The sequence below is a fragment of the Cajanus cajan genome, chromosome 4 (assembly GCF_000230855.2).
Source record: "Cajanus cajan strain Asha chromosome 4, NIPB_CcT2T_4, whole genome shotgun sequence".
NCBI lineage: Eukaryota > Viridiplantae > Streptophyta > Magnoliopsida > Fabales > Fabaceae > Cajanus > Cajanus cajan.
In genome coordinates this window covers 77869840-77891643 of record NC_138520.1, presented here as the reverse complement: position 1 = coordinate 77891643, position 21804 = coordinate 77869840, and the positions used below count along the sequence as shown (strand labels likewise).

At 33.6% G+C, this 21804-nt stretch overlaps 1 protein-coding gene across 3 annotated transcripts; it reads left to right on the top strand.

Annotated features, from left to right (window-relative positions):
* Positions 1 to 764: 764 nt before the first annotated feature.
* Positions 765 to 21237, top strand: LOC109812420 (uncharacterized). 3 transcript variants are annotated; one of them, XM_083073168.1, is made up of 19 exons: positions 768 to 1169; positions 2580 to 2659; positions 2965 to 3015; positions 5130 to 5654; positions 5796 to 6053; positions 6875 to 6940; positions 9411 to 9590; positions 10560 to 10611; positions 10695 to 10979; positions 12263 to 12373; positions 13456 to 13647; positions 14784 to 15059; positions 16048 to 16671; positions 17245 to 17747; positions 17849 to 17909; positions 17993 to 18061; positions 20023 to 20149; positions 20245 to 20597; positions 20749 to 21237. In XM_083073168.1, the coding sequence occupies exons 1-17, from the start codon at positions 969 to 971 to the stop codon at positions 20107 to 20109; spliced, it is 3621 nt and encodes a 1206-aa protein (XP_082929294.1). In that variant the 5' UTR covers positions 768 to 968; the 3' UTR covers positions 20110 to 20149; positions 20245 to 20597; positions 20749 to 21237. The 3 variants fall into 3 exon arrangements, with proteins under 3 accessions (XP_082929295.1, XP_082929294.1, XP_029130043.2); XM_029274210.2 differs by having other exon boundaries at positions 769 to 1169; positions 20023 to 20597; XM_083073169.1 differs by lacking the exons at positions 17849 to 17909; positions 17993 to 18061; positions 20023 to 20149; positions 20245 to 20597; positions 20749 to 21237 and having other exon boundaries at positions 765 to 1169; positions 17297 to 17476.
* Positions 21238 to 21804: the final 567 nt, after the last annotated feature.

Here is a 21804-nt window from a genome sequence, read left to right as displayed (position 1 = left end):
TATAAATGTCATTTATTGGACTATGTTTCATCTACTAATTAAGTTGAGATCGTGCATACCTAAATTGAGAGTAAAAAAACTAAAAGAACAATTTTTCCAACATGTGTAATATTGCATAAGTTATAAAATAGTATTAAATATGCAAACTTATTATTATTTTTACACCAATATATACAATCACTTAAAAAGTAAATATTAATTATTTTTATTTTTAATATACTAAATATATTTTAATAAAAGCTTTCCACTTTGGTTTTGTTCATAAATTAAGTATCTCAATAACTAATTAAAAGAATAAAAAAAAATATTTTTTAATCCATTAAATGACACGATCTTTAAAATAATAATTATAAAATTCAATAAAAATCCATAATTGAATAATAGTCTAAAAAGCATTTACATTAACATTATTAACAATTTTCTTTAGTACAAATCTCAAATATTTTATTTAAAAGACAATTTTGTCTAAATAAGAGAAAGTTATTATTATTAGTATATTATAATAATTAATTTCATTAATTTTTTATTATTATTAAAATACAATTATATTTTAAAAATAACTATTTCTCAAGAATAATCCCAGGCGAATGAGATTTATGATGGAAAAGACAATTTAAATTTATAAAAAAGATTGATAATATATGTGCATGAAAAAAGTAAAGATTAGAAAACCCTAAGAAAAGGAAAAGGAAATTGGGATTAGTAAATTAGATAAAAATGATTTGTTTAATGATAGATGTAGTGTGTTTAGCGCATGCCAGCTCAGTCACAAGTGTTGTGTTCATAAAACTACGGCGCTACGTACAGCTAATACAACACTCGCGAAAATTAAGAATTTTCCCCTTTTTTCGTTCAATTCTCAAATCTCAATTTTCAATTCTCAAACCCAAACTCACTCACACAAACGCTACTTCAATCCATCCTTCAATTCAAATGTGCAATCCCTTGTTCCAGATTCGCTTCCGCTGATGCTGATTTCGAATCCAATCCAAGCCAATCCGATAATGTCTTCGTCCTTCTCTGCCTCTCGCTCGCCGCAGCAGTTAATGTCCATTTCCCGCCTCAGATCCTCCGCCGTCAGGAAGCTGCCGGAACCCTTGCGCCGCGCCGTCGCCGATTGCCTCTCCTCCCCCCTCTCTCCCTCCAACGAACCTTCCAGAACTCTCCAGGTTCTCCTCATTTCGATTCCTCACGCTTTCTCTAAATTATTTTTAAAATTTGCGCGTTAGTTGCCAATTTTTTTATTTAATTATTATTGTTATGGCGTGAAAATAGGAAGTTGTTAATCATTGTGGTTGAGAAAGAAGGTGGGATCGAGTGACCTTAAGCTTCTTTAATGTAATGCAAATCGTGTTACTGAGTTGGGGAAGGGTTAGCTTTGTCATTGTTGTGTGAGTTTAACTTGTGGGAGGGGGCATTACTCCTGTAACACTCTTTTTTCTTACAGGGTATGTTACTTATGTAGCATTTAAGGTTAATGTTTCTGGTATGGTATCCAATGGGTGTGACTCAATTGACAACACATGTTCAACTTGTACTTGAAGGGAAGACTTAGGTTTGATTCCTTAGGAAGGATGAGCATAGCCAGCCAAAAGGCTCGTAGCTCTTGTGGGAATATCTTGAGAGCCAAAGATTCTAATTATGGTGATTACCAAAAAAATAAAAAAATTGAAGTTTATAGTTACATTTAATAGATTTTTTTACATTAATTTAGAATTAATATTTAGTACTAGTGCATTCTTGATATGTCTTCCTGGATTGCCATACCCATCAAGGCACCGAAGAAACTCCCTGTGTGAAGTTCTTGAAGTTAGTTAGCTGCTGCTCATGTCCCTAATTTTGAAGGTTTAGGTTATAAGGGATTCTCGATATAGTTTATGTAGTTAATTGATATATGTGATAATAAAAGTCTCCTTAATTTTGTTGCTTCTAAGTTAATGATTATAAATGACTGAGTAATGCATTTTTTAATGTTTAGGCTATAAGAGATTCCGGATATGGTTTTTGTCGTAGTTCATGTGATACAATTGCTACTTTATCATATGTGGTAATAAAAGTCTCCTGACTCTCCTTGATTTTGTGGCTCGTAAGTTACTGATTATTAATGACCGAGTAACGCTGCGGGTGTGAGAAGTTTTAAAAGTACTGTCTGAATAAATGAGAATTCTTGTCGTTACCTTCAACTCATGATGCAGGCAGTGTATCTTCAGGAAAAAAAGTTTAATATTTATTGCAAATGCCACATTCAATATTTTCTTGCATTTATTGTACCATCTTTACTGAAGAGTGCTAATGTATAACTCATCAGACAAATATGTTGGTTGTCAGTGGTAACTAGTAAGTCAAGTATTTGTACTCAAGCACTAGCTTCCTATTATTGGGATTCCATATTCCATATTTACTGCAAAATAGTTTTTTTAGCTTAAAATATAGCGAGAATTTAATGCCGTGGATAACTGTCATTCTTATTATACTATGACCGAAATCCCATTTGACTGCAAACTGTGGTGCCATTATATTTCACATACAGCAGCCAAAGTCTAAACTTTACCAATTTTCTTTTAAATATATGATTGCAGGACTATCTGAAAGCCCTTGCAACCACAGACTTGGCTTATAATGCAATTCTGGAACATACTATTGCAGAGAGGGAGCGCAGGTAATTGTCACATTTAATTATTGAAATGGAGTTGTTTGTGATGCTATCTGATTTGTTAAAATGATTGCTCTAATACTATTCTTCTATATTCTAAAGACGATATGCACTAAGGGAACTAATTTTGTTGAACTATTGTAATTGGCTTTTAGTAGAATTCTGTTCAGCTGAGCTATTTAGGCCACTGTTTAGTGTTTGTTAGGCTGCTTAAATATTGTTTCTATTTCTTTATTACCTTTTTCCTGCTAGCATTGTCCGGACCATTTCAAATACCAGCAACTTCTAACTTTAACACTATTTTCTGTCAGTCCTGCGGTAGTCACAAGGTGTGTGGCACTGTTGAAGCGGTATCTCCTAAGGTATTTTGCCAACTATTTAAATAAGTAGATACTTGGAAGTTTCCCAGATTTCTATCTTTGAGACATTATCTGTTACTCTAGTCTCTTCCATTCTCATTTGATAAAGTTGCATTTCATGTGACTGCAGTGTTTCCTTATTTCAACACAATAATTTATGTCCACATTTTGCCATCACAACTTTTATCTTAGTCGATAAAATGGAAAAAAGAGGAGAGTGGTGGCAGATATTATCATCAATATTGATATATCTTCTGTTTTGCATGCAGTACTTGGTTGTTGTTAAACTAGATTTTGTGCTGAAATGGAGCTTCTACTCCTAGAGCACTAATTTGTTGGAAGAATATTTTATCTTATATATAGAACAATGGTTTATACTCGGTGTCAATAAAGTCCACCGTTTAAACAAAAATGACGATCATTAGTTGATGATTAAGGGTTACCACAAAAAGTGCTAGAGCATGATGTTATCTTGTTGCTCCATTACATTCTACAGTAAGATGTTCTCATTTTTTGGGGAAAAGGGTTCTTTCAAAATTTACTGCTCTAATATGTATTAGATTCTGATATATTTACACAAATATATGCAATAATGGACATAAAAGAACTTGTAAAAATCAACTAGTGGAGTGATATCATAGATTCTTATGTGTAAAGATTAATACATTTTAGCATATCTATTTCCTAAGACATTGCTGGGTTTTGATTATCTTACTCTCAAAAATAGATTTTCAGCCAGTGTTTCTTTCTTAGACAATTTTGATTATAACCTTTTGTCATACTATTAAAGAAAAATAAGCTAATCCAAAGATGCACTAATTTCTAAAACTCATCTAAACTCTATAATTCAAATAACATGGTAGTTATTAGAGTAATAATAAGATGAATAGTACCATCAAAGAGAAGAAATCTTTTTTTTTTATTTTTTTTTTATTTTTACGAAAAGAGTTCTAATTCTGCAAGGGTAGAACAAATAATATAGCAAGAATGTAAGTGTTCCACCAATATTTCTTCTAAAAGTCTCAGAAAATGCAAAAATTGTATACTATACTCTATATCTTGTGAACTAATAAAGTTATAGAGTACGACCATGATGCCGGCTTTAGTTTTGGAGCAAAATGAAGAGATTAGTAAAGAGATAATATAAACAAGAGGGTAAGACATTCTCCCAGAACAGCCTAAGAAAGTTAAAATAAATATATACACACACACAAAAACAGAAAAAGGACAGCATCAACTCAAAATAGGTTTTCAATACATTTGAGAGATCCTTGGAGAATGCTACAAGCATAAGGATGCCAGAAACCAAATCCTTTTTCACATAAATATAGAAAGGGTTAACTTGCTGCTCAAGTTTTCTGTTGTAATAATATTCTAAGAATGGGCTGTAAATGCAAGCAAATAGAGTACATATCTGCAATATGTTTCCCTTTGCTCTTCCCAGAAGTTTATCCAAGCCTCTAGGCACACCCAATGCTGCCAAATATATCTACAAGTTTGATCTGAAGCTAGCAGACCATTTAGACAAGTGTCAGTGTAGTTGGACCCATTCTTTAGCGATTTTCTGTATTCCAGTGCTAAATTTAGTGAAGTGAAGTGTTATGTTGCATTTCACTCATTATGAAATGTGTTCTAGTGTTTTTGGAGTTTTGAAATGGATTTTGTTTCTACAACCTGTTTTGGCAAAGAAAGTAAAAGCTGAAAAATTTATAAAACAAGACAGAGCTGTCTGTCCTGTATGGGACGGGAGAAATCTTTGACACCTGTTTTGTCATATCTATGCATCAAGGTCAAATAGTATCTCATGTTGAATGTGTCTAAGTTGGCCTTATGGTCCTAAAATCCATTGTTCTCTATATTAATCACTGATTTAGTAACAAAAATTATCTGTTCTCACAGGCAAGAGGAAGAGGTTGATGAGGCCTTTTATGGTTTTGCTAATTTGTTTTCTGTTTAAATAATATATTTGTTCATTAATTCAATGCTGTTTATTTAGATTCATTGAATAACCTGAACATGCAACTGGTATCTTTCCTTATTTGACTGCTTGTTGGACAATAAACGATCTGGTTATAGTTGCTATTTACCCATTAAGTATTCACAACTTATTACTACAGATACAAACCAAATGAAGAGACATTACTTCAGATAGATCGTTTTTGTTCAACCATAATTGCTGAATGTGATATTAACCCAACTCAGCCGTGGTCACGAGCTTTGAATAGACAATCTGGGGCATCAACCACATCCACAAATACATCACCTTTGCCTGTATCTACCTTTGCTTCTGAGTCACTTGTAAAGTCATTAAGTTATGTGCGTTCCCTGGTGGCTCAACACATTCCTAAACGGCTTTTTCAACCAGCTTCATTTGCTGGGCCACCTTCATCCGGACAGTCATTACCAACATTGTCATCTTTGCTGAGTAAATCCTTCAATTCCCAACTAAGTCCTGCAAATATTCCAGAAACACAAAGTTCTGCAAGTGTTCCAGAAACATTAGAGAAGGATTCAATTGCTCTTTCAAGGTTATCGAAAATTGAAAAAGCTGATGAAAAGGATGAACTGGGGTTCATTGCTCATGATGTTCTAAAATGGCGCTGGCTTGAGGAACCACAATCATCATCAATAGGGACTGAAAAGTAATAATCTCTATGCTTCATATTGGTTTTTGTTTCTTGGTAGTGGCCACTGGAGCTTATATCTCTACTTTACCTGTTAGTTTTCTTCCATCTTATTGTGCTTCAGAATTTGACTTTGTTATTTAACATGTTTTAATGCAGTGATCGTGCTGTGAATAATCAAGACATGACAGCACATAGTTTCTTAGAAATAGGTGCAGCAGCTCTACTTGTAGGAGATATTGAATCTAAGATGAAGGGGCAACCATGGAAATTTTTTGGAACTGATGATATGCCTTACCTAGATCAGCTATTGCAGTCTTCCCCTGTAACACCAATTACTGATTCCGACTCTGCTCGTCCTCATATGAGAGCAATAACAGCATCTAAACGCACCAAGCCAGGCTCTCATCAAATATGGCATGTTCTTTTATCGACTTGCATTGATATTTTTCTATTTCTATTTTTTGTTTAAATTTTTTATCAAAGTTGATGACAGGATAAAAAATCTTACAGAAATTGTTGTGTTGAGCCAAATATTATATAAAAAGTTGAGCTATCACCTTCAATATAGTTTGGAGTTATTGTGCATAAAATTTTAGATTAGCCTGCAAAACACAAATGCATTAATATAAGAATCATAATTATACATTTCTGTTGTAGGCTTCTATGAAAATAAATCTTAATATAAGAATTTTAATTATGCATTTCTGTTCATGAATGGAAATTTCTTATTGATTACTTGATCGGTTGGGGGGGGGGGGGTGATGAATTGATTTTATAAATTCAGGTTTTCTCTTTGTAATCTTTTCTGTACTCATTCTGTTTCATGTAATCTTGTTCTTTTGCCCTGCATAGTGTCTTTTTATTCTTAAAAGAAATTGAAATTGTAATCTTTATGCAGTACTTTGGGGTTCTGTTTGGTTTGTTAACCACTCATTTCCATAAAGATTGTAATGTTCCACGAATTATCATGCTGTTTATATGGGCAAAATTACGTGATAAATATTTGAATTGGTTGCCAACAGTTTGATACTTTCTCTCTCTGGGGATAAATGTTTAGGGCAAAACTTAGGTATAGTTCTTTAGGTGTGGTTGATATTATTCTTAAATCAAAATTAAAGTTTTAATACTCTTTTTACCCACAAAATGTGTAAGGTTCTGTTTATTTTTCACTACTTTGGCATGCTGAGTGCTTTTCATGATTTGGTTTGCTGTTCTGAACATTTCCATTTCTACAGGGAGGATTTTCCTGTGATTACATTCCGTCCCAGAGCTAGACAGCTTTTCCAGTATCGTCATTACAGGTTTAGATATGTTGACTCTGGAGAATCTTCAGAGGAATTATATAACAAATGTTTGCAGCTGTTTTTAATACAATACATATGAAAATGCATGCCATAATACAAGTTTTGACTGGAGTCTTGCATCGCTAGTCAAATATTGCTGTCATTGCTTCCAATTCGTATTCAGAGTTTTTTTATCATTCAGCTTTAGTAATTTGCAATCTGAAATGCATTCATTTAACAGTGGGCATTTCTTTCAAAGTAATAATTAATTAATCCTAAAGCTTAAGTGATATCCAAGATTTACATTTATTTCTTGTGCTCTGCTAGTTTTTCAGCCCTTGGCCTTGTTGTTAAACTTTTAGTTTCTTACTGTCTTTATGCACTCTTTGTTAGGACAGAAACCGAATTGAAAGATGTTACATAAATTGGGGTGGGTTGGGGGAGGGGGGGGGGGTAGGATAAAGATGGAAGGAGGGCTTCTGAGAATTAGAAAGTTTGTACTTTGTAGAATTCACTCCTGTTATCAGCCATTCAACAAATTCTTTCCTTGGTTCGTGGCAAATGGACCATTCTACAAAATCACAATTAGATCAGATGGAATCATGGGTTGAAGCATTGGAGCTTCTGGGGAGTTTTTAAAGAAAGTGACCAGCAACCATGATACCTAGCTTGCCGAAAACAAAAAGTACATGAATGGGTTTGATAATATAACCGTGTTAAATCCTGGATAGCTGCATCTAGCAGGATATCCACTATTAGGATTTTCTTTCTATTTTTAATAGTTGTGTGGAGAGAAGAGAAAAGACAGACAAGAGAGGCACTATAGCATTTTTGTTGTTTCTAGAGAGAAGAGACAAGACAACAGAAGAGCAGCACTCACCAGAGACATCTGGCACAGTCAGTAACAACATTTGAGAAGAGGCAGGCGAAACGAGGAGAGGCAATGTGAAGAGATGCAAGAGAAACGAGGGCTGGGTTGACATATTATGTGCCAAATGTTTTTTGGCCAATGAAATCCCTAAAATAGCCCCCTGAAAAAGCCCCAACTCTCTGTTTAGGGGCATTTTTTTGGAATTGTCCCATAGCGTAGCTATCCTGTCTGCAACAGCAGCAATTGTTTCTGCAACTACTGCTACTCATAACTGCTCTGCTATGGAAGCCTCTATAACAGCTCATGGCCACTCTGCCACTATAGCAGCATATAACGTGTTAAAACCCTGGATGATATCAAACAACTTTTGGAGGAAGACAACACAAATGAGCAAAGTTATGGAGCAACTGGGTAAGTCAATAGCCAACCCATCAACACCCAAGGAAGTTGGGCCTTCAATTAATTGAAAAGGCCAATCAGATATAAAGACTTCATGTGATTGAGCAATTAAACCCAGTGCCTGCATTTAGAATAAAAATAATAGTTGTCAGTAGTTAAATTTTAAATATGTATGCATTAAGTAGATGATGACAGATGTAATGTAATCCTTAACAGCAGGAAATTGGTTATTACTCTGGATTTATTCCTCGCATGTATAATGAATGAAATTAAGCAGAAAATTTCCAACAAAAGTTCTCCTTTCTTCCTTTACAGCTTTCTCACTTCACATTGAGAATTGAATCCCTAATTCCGCTTTCTCTATCACAACCTGTTTGAGTGGAGGTTTAGTCCCCATTTGTCAAGGTGTCTAGAGGAAAATGGTTAAGGGAGTGGGTTAGAGTGTGGTGGTCCAGAGGTTCTATCCTGGGCGAGAAATATGGAGTTAGTCCACACTTGATGGTTGTGATCCTTTTGTGTAGATTGCACAGGTGGAATCTATTTTTGAAGTGAAGCAAATTAAGCCCTCAAAGAAGGTTCAGTTGGCATTCATTAGTATGGAGGCTGGAGGGTAATGTAGTTCACTGGTTTAGATTCTTACACAAGAACGCTTCCAATATCAATTGCGAGGGTTTGTGTCAGCTTTGATTCAGTGTTTTGATTGAGGCAAATGGGGGAATTTAGAGGTTGACTTGGTTGGGGAGATTGTCAAACAAGTGGAGAAGCAATGTGGGGAGGTGACCAGCAGCAATTCTCATGCAATGCAAGTCTAATCTCATTTATTCCTGGAGCACAAGGTTGTTAGGACAGAAGGGGAGGGAAAAACTGTTTGGGACTTTTAGAGCTGTTATATAGGGACAACAAGGGCAGTTAGTTAGTTGGAGGGGATCAGTTAGATAAACTTTTGAGGGGTGGGGGGAAAAGGATTGAAGGAGGCATTCCTAAAATAAAATTTGACTGAAAGGGTAAACCCTTAATGGAGAATTCTTTCACTTATTTCAATTCTTCTATAAAATTGTTTGTTTCTATCAAATTTTCATTTTTCTTTCCTGGATTCCTAACATACTGCATGTGTATTCAGTGAAGAATTACATGTTTTTTTTTTATCATACTCTAGTTGTTAATAGTTGATTTATTTGTGTTTCTACATCTCACAAAATGTTCTCTTATGCTGACTAGTGAGCAACAACCTCTGCGATTGAACCCTGCTGAGGTACAAGATGTTATTGCTGCAGTTTGCTCAGAGGCTTCTTCCCCTAACACCAATGTTATTGCAGCATCAACTAGACTAAATAATAACAGTAGAAAACCATCAACGGATGTGGCTGTGAGCGTCCTAATTAAACTAGTTATTGACATGTATGTTTCAATTAATTGTTGTCTTTTATGTTTTATACTTTTGCTGGTTACTATCTGTTTAGGCCTGGATAATTTCTTTTCTCCTTGTGAGTAGCATGATTTCACAAATTCCAAAGTATGATGAGTCGAATTAAATATCAAAGTAAAGTAAAGAGGGGGGATTGATATTGAAAAATTGAAGAAAAATGTTATGGGATTATTCCTAATTTTGACAGAAACAATGGAGTTTAAAATTTCAAATTAGATTTTTTTTTTTGAAGTTGGCCCCCCTTTCCCAAGTAAAAATACATTCCAAAATCAACCAGAAATTCTTGCAATTTGACACCAATTTCCATGCTTAGAAGCTGTTATAACTATGTGCATAAACAGAGGCAGAATAAGATAGACAGTTTAACATGGTTTGACCTACCATGAACTGTAGGTTCATGCACAAAAGCCTTGTAACAGATAAAATTCTCTCTGATATGCAAAGATTACAAGGAGTAGCCATTCAATACCCATGCTCCTAACATTGGAAATCCTCTACAAATCTTTTTGAAAATTTGTTAATTATCAATGAGGAGACTGGTGTGTAGCCTTCCCAATTGAAGGAACTATTGTTTTGTTACAAGGTTTTATGGAAAGGAGGGGGGGTTTTATAGGTGTACAAATGTATAACTTTTTTGACTGGTATTTTGGTATTGTCCATTTAATTGTAGTTTTGGTTACTGGTTAACTTATTACCAATATATTATTACATGAAACCATTGTTGAGAACTTAAGATATGTCTGTTGTATTTCAAAACTTTTAGGATTAAGCTTTCTCAATGTCAGGGGTATGAATATCATGTTGAGTGCCAGATTCCTTAATCACAGATTGATTTTCTGGCCAACTTATTGATTAAATTTGTATGTTGTTTCACATTTCTATATTTTTATGCTGTTTTGTGAGTCAATTATGTATGATGATCTTAAAATATTATTTTGTAGGTATGTTTCAGATTCTCGGACAGCTGCTCCTCTCATTCTTTCTATGCTTGAGGTGATGCATTAGTAAAGTACTTTATCTCTCTCATGCCATCTGTACTTTTTTGGGTACTAATTTTTTCCAAATGCATCTTTCAGGAGATGCTTAGTTCTCCTAAAACAGCATGCAGGGTTCGTGCTTTTGATTTAATTCTAAACCTTGGGGTTCATGCACATCTCCTAGAACCGATAATTGCTGATGATGCTTCCACTATTGAAGAAGAATATTCTCAAGAATCCTATTATGACAATGATTCTCAAGTTATGATGCAAGGAAGCAGAAAAGGAAGTTCTCAGAACAAATCAGACTTAGGCTCTGCAATTGATAATTTTGAGTCTTGGATTTTAAATATTCTGTATGAGATATTACTTCTTCTTGTTCAGGTATCATTGAGCCAAAAATGTAATTGTTGAGCTAGATTGTTGCTTGTGTTTCTTAATATTTTTTCTTGTCTAGGATCATCTGATAGACAGGTCATAATATTTTATTTTCTACACCTCACAATATATTAATTTCTTTTATGCATGATATGGTGTAGATGAGTTGCCATTGGAGAACTAAAATGAGGAAGGGGCATTTTTAAATGGCTTGAAAATATAAGAATACAAGACTGCATTGTTTTTTACAGCTTTTAGATTAGGAATTTGCTGCTTAATTTTAGTTTTAAGAGTTAGATAGCAATGCTAGATGAATTTGTAGTGTGATATTTTAGCATGTGCTTGGGAGTATGTTGAGCAAGGATCGAACTATCAGGTGCTGTTTTATAAAATATTTTGCATGACAAGAAATAAGTGTAAAATTTCTGCTAGATGATTTGTCCATCTGGACAATTAAATTCTTCTTCTGAATTCAATTATCATATCATAATACATTCAAACGTATTGAGTTTTAGAATATCATACCTACATGCATGCACACTTATCAATGAAATGTTTTTGTTCAATATTTCAAAGAAGTATATGCCAAAGCTTACATGTTTTTGCAATCTAGTGTGTTATAATATAAATATGGATATTGATCCTCACATTTAAGATCCCCGACTGTTAAATTGATGGGATCACGGTAGAAGCTAAAATTAGAGGATAAAAATTCTCTAAATATACATGAACTATTGATTCATACTTCCACCTTGGACATTTTTTTAAATAAATCCTCTTTAGTTATACTAAGCAGTAGTTATCACCTGAAGATGTTCTTATAATCTCTTGTTTTTAACTATACATAACTTGCAGTGTAGTACAGTACTGTAATTTGTTTTAAATTTGTAGAGTATGATGGAAGCTAAATCTTTGGAATATGGAATGAAGTTGGAGAGTAATTGTTGTAGTCATAGTTGCTTTACCTTAATGCTTGATAAACTTATAAGATGGTGGAATCAACTGTTGAAATAATTACTTTTTTTTCTAATAAGCCAAAAACTTTTTTGAAGTAGTACTGATGTGTCTGACTGGGTTTGCATTAGTTCCAATCACATATTTTGTACTTTATTTCTAAATCTCAGAGATTCACTCTGCTTAGGTGGATAAAGAGAAAGCTTTTATCATTTATTTCATATGAATGTTCTTAAGACAGTTATGTTATCTGTCTGTCTACTTTTTCAAATGTAACGGTTTTATAATGCTGTTTTCATAACTTAACAGTTATGCTGATCAATTGCTTTATACAGTCTGAAGAAAAAGATGAATCTGTTTGGGCATCTGCTCTCAGCTGTTTGCTGTATTTTGTCTGTGATAGAGGAAAGATCTGGAGAAACCGCTTGCAAGGTCTTGACATAAGGGTGAGAAATAATACCCTGCTCTCCTGTTTGACTCTAGCAGTATTTATGGAAATTCCATTTTTTATGCATACATTATTTTGCTGGGTAAATTTTTTGCTTCTTTTTTGGGAGATTGGACGGGGAGTCAGGGGAGAGAATGCTGGCCAATTAATGAATTTTGGAGTTAAATATTTTTTAAAACCAAGGACATGCAGCTGCTTTGAAACTGAAAACTGGAACAAGTTTAAGAGGTTTTTGTAAACAGTTTTCACGGGGGCTATATTGCACATAGAGCATTTCAATAATGCTATTCTCATGATAAATGGCAACTTTTAACCCTAAGCCTCTTCTTTTCCATCTTCCGCTTTTACTTTCATATTCTCATGCCACCGTGTTTCTTTCATTCCAAACAATTGATTGGTGCTAGTTCTCTCATAGCTGCTATTCTGAAATCTGCATCTTCATTGTTTCACTTTGATTTTCTGTTTCCCTATCATTCACTTTCTCTTTAAACTCCAAATTTTCTCTCTCTATCTCTCTCTATTTGATTTATTTTTCAACCTTTTCCTTTCTATCACTTTCTTTTTCCTCTTAGAAAACTTATTTTGGAGTTAACTCTGGTGTTCCAGTACATCTGGTATTTCTCTCAATTATTGTCATCACCAAAACCAATCTTTGGTATCTCGGTATTAGTCACACAATCACCTCCTTGCTTAAACAGTTGCTGTTTTTGGCTAAATAATTATATCAACTCATCTAGTTTTTGGCTATTTCCATTACCGTTGTTATTTTTTGGAATTTTTGTGAGGAACTAAAATAAACAAAAGGTTGTAGTACCTGTGTTTTCAGTATTGTGTTTTGATTATCCATAAATACAGTTTGTTCCCGTTTAAGGGTCTTAAGAATACATGTAACTTTAAGGATCTCATTCATGAAATAATTCTTACTGCTGTAGTTTGTAAATCCTGTCTCTTTTTATCTCAAGTCTCTAATACATAACCATTCATTCACTGCTTTGTTATCAATTGTTAATGACTTAATGTTCTATATGTTATTAATTATGATATAACTGTCTAATTTAGTTACTCCCAATTTTCCTATAGGTTCTGAAGGAACTTGTAAGAATCAGTAGGGCGAATTCTTGGGCAGAATTAGTTCATTGTAAGCTTATTTCCATGTTAACCAACATGTTTTATGAAGTTCCTGATGAAGTTGCTGAGTCTGTACTCAGCAAACCAAAGTTTCTTGTGGATCAACTTGACCTGATCGGAGGAGTCCAATTTATATTTATTGAGGTGTGCATATCTTTTAACCTCAATCTCGATATACCTCAAATAGATTTTATTGTCACTAAAATATTTTTGCCCTTTTAATAGTGAATACGAACAGGCTACATATAGTTATTGTATGCATGCTGCATAAAATAATAATCCCAAGATATTTCCTCATCACTTGACCTCTTAACTAATATGGTAGATTGCATAGTGGCCCACCACAGATTATATATTTGGCTTTTTTATGATTGTAAAAAAGTATTGGGGAATTATACTTAAAATGTTTGGTAAAAAATTAAGGTAAAGAGTATATGATACATCTGGATGTTGGAATTTTTAAATATAACCTTAATAGGGATGAGGATGGTTGAGATGATGGCTTAATGGCAAAGAAAAGATATGTGATTGTGAAATACAGAAGATGCAAGGTAATCATCACTCTATCAAAGTTATTGCTTAAGAAGTCTGATTTCGAGTACAACAAACTTTTCATGTTTTCCTTACTAGACTGTACTTAATTAGGAAATCATAAAGTCGTGGAAACCAGCCTCAAATAAGGCCTGAAGCTTCTGCTTTTTTCATTTGGTTAAATGGTGACTTGGCAGCTCAAAATTTCTGAGACCAACTTAAAAAGTAAAGAAAATATAATGCTATGCTTACTAGAGGTTATAAATCATAATTGACCTACTCAATTAGTCAATTTTCAGGGTGACCAATACACAAAATCAACTATTTTCCATGTGAAAACAGGTCTTTCCTGCATCAAAACTAGAAGATAAATGATTTGTCTAGGATCTGGACCTGATGGTTACACATCCTCTGGAGGTTGTGGACTTGAGACTAATGAATGTATAGGACTGGATATATTTAGACCTTGTTGTGTTTCATAATTTGGAGATATTAAATCTTTTTTTTATCAATTTGTCATTAGTATTATGATTACTTGATTCTAATGGAATAAGACTATTTTTATTCTTGTGAGTTGTGATTGTTTGATGTGTCCAATATAGATTTACAATTTCTTTTAACTGATAATTTTCCAGCTTTTTGATTTTTCATAGCATAAAACGCTGATAAAGCCCTAAACCGAGGTCCTTCATACTGTGTGAGTTTCAAGTTTTATGATTTCCCCCTGCTTTTTGCTTTGTTGGATGCAGTATTCCCTTGCAAGCTCAAGAGAAGAGAGGAAAAATCTGTATTCTGTGCTTTTTGATTACATTCTGCATCAAATAAACGAAACATGCATAGCTACTGGAGTCAATGAATACAGTGATGATGAGATCCAACCTCTTGCTGCTCTGCTTGCTCAAACAAATGCACCTGAGGCGTTTTATATTTCTGTTAAACTTGGGGTAGAAGGCATTGGGGAGATTCTGAGAAGATCAATTGCATCAGCACTGTCCGGATATCCCAACAGTGAAAGACTAAATATGGTACTTCCATGTTTTTCTTTTCTCGTCTATTGTCTTAATAGTTTAAGGGCTATACGTTTTTGTCCTTGAGCATCTCTCTCTTTATCCTTTTTCTCCCCCTCTCCTTTGTTTGATGCTTTTAATGTGGGTTGGTGGATATAGCATGTCCAAATGCTTTTTTAAGTGTGAGTAACATTTAACCATTTGGAATCTAGGGAAAGCATCTTTGTCTAGCACTTCTCACGGCTTGGTATATAGCCTTGTGTAATACCTCAGCAAACAGAAAAAATCTCTGCTACTAAAAAAACACGTAAGATTATGAAATCATCGTTGGTAAAAAGTAAATGTGAAGTAAAATTATAATTATATCTACCATTTTACACGTAAAGTTATACTTCAGATGGCATAATCCATATTTTTGAAGTTGCATTAATCGCACTTATTATATTCATGATTTATGATGCAACAATTAAACTTCTTTTAGTAGTAATGTTATCCACCTTATTACTGATAAGGATTTCTCTTCCATAAGAATCTGTTTTTGATTCACAAAATTGATGTTTTTCTAGTTCACAAAATGTCATACATATCTAAATTAAATTTTCTTATTTGAGGGGTTTTTTTGGTAGCCAGAATTACAAGATGTATTTGTTGTATCCATTTAAGATACTCTGTCCTATTCTGTTCTGCTCATTGCAATATTAATTGGTTGCAAGTGTAAATATCTTATTAAAAGGAAGATTGAGTCCGGGCAATGAATTGCTTTCACTGAGCTACATCTGCCTTTACCTTACAGTTTTCTCCAATTCTCTACATAATATCAGGATGAATGCTTCACATGTTTAGTTCAAATATAGGTTTGTTTTACATTCATTTTATTCCTTAATTAAAGATTAGGAAGTTGTTATCCATTTGGATTTATTTTCACATATATTCGGCTTAATAGAAGTCTTATTTAATTTCTATATATTCATTTTGTATCTTGTTGGTTTCTTTTAAATCTTTGCAGCTACTGGAAATTGTAGCAGAGAAATTTGATGCTGTAATAAGTACGTTCACTCATTTGGACCAAGAGTTCACTCATATGAATCAGATAACCAAATCTCTCAAGTTTCTGGAAAATATTGAAAGTGTGGTTCTGAGAAATGGCATCGGTTTGCAGGCAAAGCACTCATGGGCCACTTTACATTCTCTTCTTCATTCTGAAAGAATTTCTTACCGTCAAAATGGGTATATCTGGTTAGGTGATCTGCTTATTGCTGAAATTAATGGAGAAAGAGATGGGAATATATGGTTGAATATCAAAGACTTCCAGCAGAAAATTGCTCAAGCTGGAACTCAAGACTCTTTAAATACATCAGATGTTCCTTTGCCCATTTTACTTATGTGTGGCCTTCTAAAGTCGAAATACAACTACATTAGATGGGGATTTTTGTTTGTTCTTGAAAGACTTCTCATGAGATGCAAATTTTTGTTAGATGAGCATGAAATGCAACAATCAAGCAGCACAGATCTGGGTCATGGGAAGAAAGATTGGCATCTTGAGAAAGCCAATGCAGTGGTTGACATAATGAGTGGAGCTTTGTCTTTGGTATTTCAGATAAATGAAACAGATCGCATCAATATTCTGAAAGTAATTGTTTCTGAACTCAAAATACTTTTTTGATAATATGCTCCTGTCATAAAATAAAATGTGTAATTGTTTCATTTGCCAATTGTATTTTGTTTGAGGAATTGCTAAGGAACTTCCTTTGTTTATGAGTAACCTGCTGATAGAGCATGGTTTTTGTGATATGATCTTAAATGGGTTTATTTCCAAGTAGATTGAAGCTGGAAATTTTGTTCATATTGTTACAGATTTTTTTTTTAATATGATATATTTTATATGAAATTTGTTTATATGATTCCTTGGAACAATGTTTGCAGAATTTCTATTTGATTTAATGTTTTCTCAAGTGGAGAAGCATTTTATAATAAATTAAATTCTACAATCACAGACAATTTTGCAGCTAAAATTCTTGTTAATATTGTTTCAGATTTCTTTTCTTAATATGATATATTTTATATGAAATTTGTTTATATGATTCCTTGGAACAATGTTAGGAGAACTTCTATTGGACTTAATGTTTGTGGCTTCTACTCAAGTATTGTTTGACTTATCGTTCATAACCTGATTTGCTCAACACTTTTCTCTGTTTCTAAACAGATGTGTGACATACTATTCTCTCAATTGTGCCTAAGAGTTCCTCCTCCTGCAGCTCTTCCCTTTGGAGATGATGTGCAACATGGCAGAAATTTAAATCACACTAGTGTAAGCAAAAGGTTTGACAGTGACAATCATTTTGTCAAACAAGATAGTTTTCACTGGGATGATCACAAGGGAGAAGCTCATAGAAGATCTGGCTACCATAATAACTACCACCTGGATCACGAGTCAGCATCAATGGCAGCACTTTTCCAAGGACGAGCCATTGTTCCAATGCAATTAATTGCACGTGTTCCTGCTGCCTTACTATATTGGCCACTGATTCAATTGGCTGGAGCAGCAACAGATGATATTGCATTGGGTGTTGCTGTTGGAAGTAAAGGAAGAGGAAACCTGCCTGGTGCTACATCTGATATTCGGGCCACACTTCTTCTACTACTTATTGGTAAATGCACAGCAGATTCTGTTGCTTTCCAGGAGGTTGGTCAGGAACAATTTTTTAGGTGATTCTAAACTTCTTTGCTCTTTCTGAATTACTTGGCTTTTTTACTTCATCACCATTAAACATCAACTTATGAAGCATGGATGTTCTTGCATCTCACAGGGAACTTTTGGATGACACAGATTCAAGAGTGGCATATTATTCTTCTGCTTTTCTTCTCAAGGCATGGATTTTAATTGATTTTTGGTGTTTAAAATGTGTTAGATTCACATATATAATCTTTCGTAATAATTTCTCATTGTGCAGCGAATGATGACTGAGAAGCCAGAAAAATATCAACACATGCTTCAGAATCTTCTTGTTAAGGCTCAACAGGTGCCTTCATATTTTAATTAAGTGCTTGATATCCATAAACTATTAGTAAAGTTGAGATTACATATTAATTGTGTGTTTGAATGAGCTTCATATTCAAATTCTGTTTATATAATTCTCTTGATTATCATTGATAAAAAAAAAACAATAATGATAACAATTTGGCTTTTGGAGACTGTCCTATTATTGCAGTGGAAAATTAGGATAAAATGACAGGATTTTGAGATCATGCTTGCAAGTAATGGATTGTATTAGAACTATGAAGCCCGGATACTTAGTACGACACGGGTATGGAGATACGACAATTTTTTGAAATTTAGGATACGAAACGTCAAGGATACATTACGAAAAAAATTATAGGAAAATTTATGTAGGTGTAAAATATTGGTAAAGAAATGCACACTGTTATTTCTCATTAGTACAAAATTAATTTTAGTTCATACCATAAAAAAAAAATATATAGAATACAGTTTCTGCTCATACCATAACCAATTGTAGTTCAATATATCAATAAAAGTATCTTTGGTAGAGCTTAAAACAAATATGAGCTCTACACAATAGCCTAGGACTCAAGCATCATTTTCTGAATTATTGTCTAATGCTATTTGTATCACTCTCCTCTCCCCTTTACCATTATTTAGAAGCATAGCTTCTAAGTCTAGTTTTTCCGGAGACAATTATGTCAATTTAAAAAGTCTAGCACTATTAGCAAGTGGATGATGTATATCTCCACTAATGTGCCGCAACCTTGCCTTTCCTTTTTATATCCTTCATCATAGACAAAAGTTGAAGGTTCAAATACACATAAACCAAATATTCTACCCATTTGGATCTATTTTGTTTTTCTTTAAAGAATGAAAAGAGGAGTGTGTACTCTAATTCCTCTCAAGCATGAGAAAGAATATGGTTTCACAAGAAGCTTAAGGTAAGCTTTTTGGATACTTCTCGAATACCTATCCAAGAAGTATCCCAGAAAAAAAAGTTAAAAAAAAATGAATGAAAAAAGATTGGATACTTTTAGGATACGTATCTAAAAGTATCTAAACATTATCGATATTTGACACAGGTATGACATCGATACTTTTCCATTTTTGAAGTATACGAGTTTCATAGTATTAGAATATTAAGGTTATTAATGTGTTATGAATCTTGTTATGTTAGTAATCATATTGGGATGGATTTGTACTAGTTGTACTTGTACCGTTGTTGTGTTGTAGAACTTGCCTTATGTAATTAGTATAAATAGTAGCATTAGGTTTAGGGTTTTGTTAATTTTAATCACTTATATCATGCATTATACTATTTAGAATGCTTCATCCCTTTTCCTCCTTTTTCATCCAACCCTATAATTTCAATAAGAAATACAATGCTGCCTTGCGAAAAAGTAGCACGCTCAATTAATCATTATGGTCTCATGAATTTCAAAAGAGAGATCGACATCTTACCTGTGCACTATACATTTTGGTAGCGGAATTCAGTTGCTATTTGCTAATGTGATCCTCTAGTAAAAAAGCAGTCAAATGTTTACTAAGTTGCCTTACTGCTAATAGAAAGACCACATCCATTTTAATGTGGTTCAGATGATATTTGTGTGTGCATATTATCATGATGTGCTACTCCTGCTGAGCTGATTAAGCCCATTAAGAGATCTTGCAAAAGTACATAACAGTTAATGAATAGTGCTTGATAAGTTTTCATGTATGAAAGTTATGCCCCTTGTCGAGAAGGTGCAACAAGAAAATATTTAGTTGTTACATGTTGCAAATTAGTTCTGACTTGAGACATCTTGTTCATCTCTATGGAGTTGTTCTATACCAAAAAAAAAGAAACAAATCTCCAGGGACTTTAGGATATTCATTTTATTTTATTCTTCAAATATAAGTAATTTTCTTTCTTTAAAATTTCTAGAGGTTTTCTTTATATTTTCTGTTACTTATATGATTATGATTGTATTTGCAATGTAGAGTAACAATGAAAAACTGTTAGAGAATCCATATCTTCAAATGTGTGGCATACTTCAACTGGCAAATGATCTTGGGATTGACCTGTGATCTCCAAGGCATGACCTTCTGGGAGGCTATATTATATGTGGTAGGACATCTGCATTGGTTTGAGGAATTGTCACTATTGATTCTGAGGAAAAATTTTCCATAATTCAATTGACTCAGATTGAAACACATAACCAGGACATACTTTAGTTCGTATGTTTCATTCCTGCAACAAAATTGCAATTGATTATCAACATGGCAGAGTACAAGTGTGGCGAGAGAGAGCCAGTGGAATTGGATGAACTCTTAATATTAATTGATTACTATGAGAAGTAATTATCAGAATTAGAAAACATACTGCATACCCTCAATTGCTGTTGATATCACTCGTTTGGAGAACCATGTATGTAAACTTGTAGCTGCCATCGTGCCTTTATCTTCTGCACATATTTCAACTACTGGGGGAAGACAGATTTCTGTTAAGGGATAATTTAGAATGTTCCTGATTTTGACTCAACTGCTGAATGTTGCTGATCTTGACCAGCCACCAGGTAGGCACTCTCTCCTTTCTCTTGCTTTATTGGTGGGGAGATTGACGCCTACTTAGTCTTGAGTCGATATAATTAGTGCTGGCCTAAGTAGGTGTGAAAGTTTGTACCCATTTTTGTGACGTTTTGACTTGATTGTTTGGTGTGCATGCAGTTGCTGGGGGCTTGCACTACATATGATTGTTTCTCTTGTACAGGACTTAGATTCCCACCGAGCCTTCTTCAGTTTTTTTTTTTCATTCATGAAGGCTGCCTATATGCTTGCTTTTTTTTACTTGGCATACAGGACCTTTCATGGGAAAAGGAAGAACTCAATTTTGTGCGTTGTCAATACAGTCACAGGTTCAACAAAATCCTTTGATAGGGGCATCATGGGATGTCTACTTTTAGAGGCATCCAAGTTGCTCTCATTTTCTGTAAATATTTATTGCGAAAACTGTAACATGAGTTGAGAAATTAATTTGTACTAATGTAGATGATCTATACAGCATACAGGGTTTGTGATCTAAAAGCCCCTCATAATCCTTCATGATTTCACACATTTTTTTAAAAAATATATGTGCAATTAACATGAAGTTTTGGCAATGTAACGTGTACCAACAAGTGATGATTCCAGTAGTACTGAATTTGGTCTTAAGTATTACTTGGACTTCTTGAGCAAGATATTGAATTTGAATCTTATGTATGAAAAAAAAAATGTTATTAAGAGGGGAGATTTTGCTAAAAATGGTTGGTCTGTGTCAAAGATTAATCATCAATAAAATAAATAGATATTTTATATCAATAATATAGTTATTAAACAAAACTTAATAAAGGAAAAATGTAACAAATGTGTGTAATATCTTAATAATCATAATAGTAGTTTTAGAGACAATATATAACACAAAAAAGCTTGATTATATTAATATATTGAACTGGTTGTTATAAATTAGATGTTTTAGGATTCATATAATCTTATTTACACGTTAATATTTTGATCCGTAATAAGTGACAGGTTTGCTTTGTACTATTAAAAGAAACTGTTATCTACAGAATTAACTTTTTCATTTAATTTTAATTTCTATAAAATCATTTTACTTTTTACCACTTAGCTTTATTAATTCTTTTTCTGCTGCCCCATAAGATCCCAACCACTCCAATGGTTCATTTAAAAATAAAATGGAAATCATGTAGTATGGCAACATTTTAAAAAAATATTATTAGGAGTATA

Excerpts from the sequence above, each read along its gene's own strand:
- LOC109812420 (XM_083073168.1), top strand. The coding sequence starts at position 969 with ATGCTGATTTCGAATCCAATCCAAGCCAATCCGATAATGTCTTCGTCC. Across the intron at positions 3,016-5,129 it reads TTGAAGCGGTATCTCCTAAG|ATACAAACCAAATGAAGAGA; the intron begins GTATTTTGCCAA and ends TTATTACTACAG. Across the intron at positions 9,591-10,559 it reads ATTAAACTAGTTATTGACAT|GTATGTTTCAGATTCTCGGA; the intron begins GTATGTTTCAAT and ends ATTATTTTGTAG.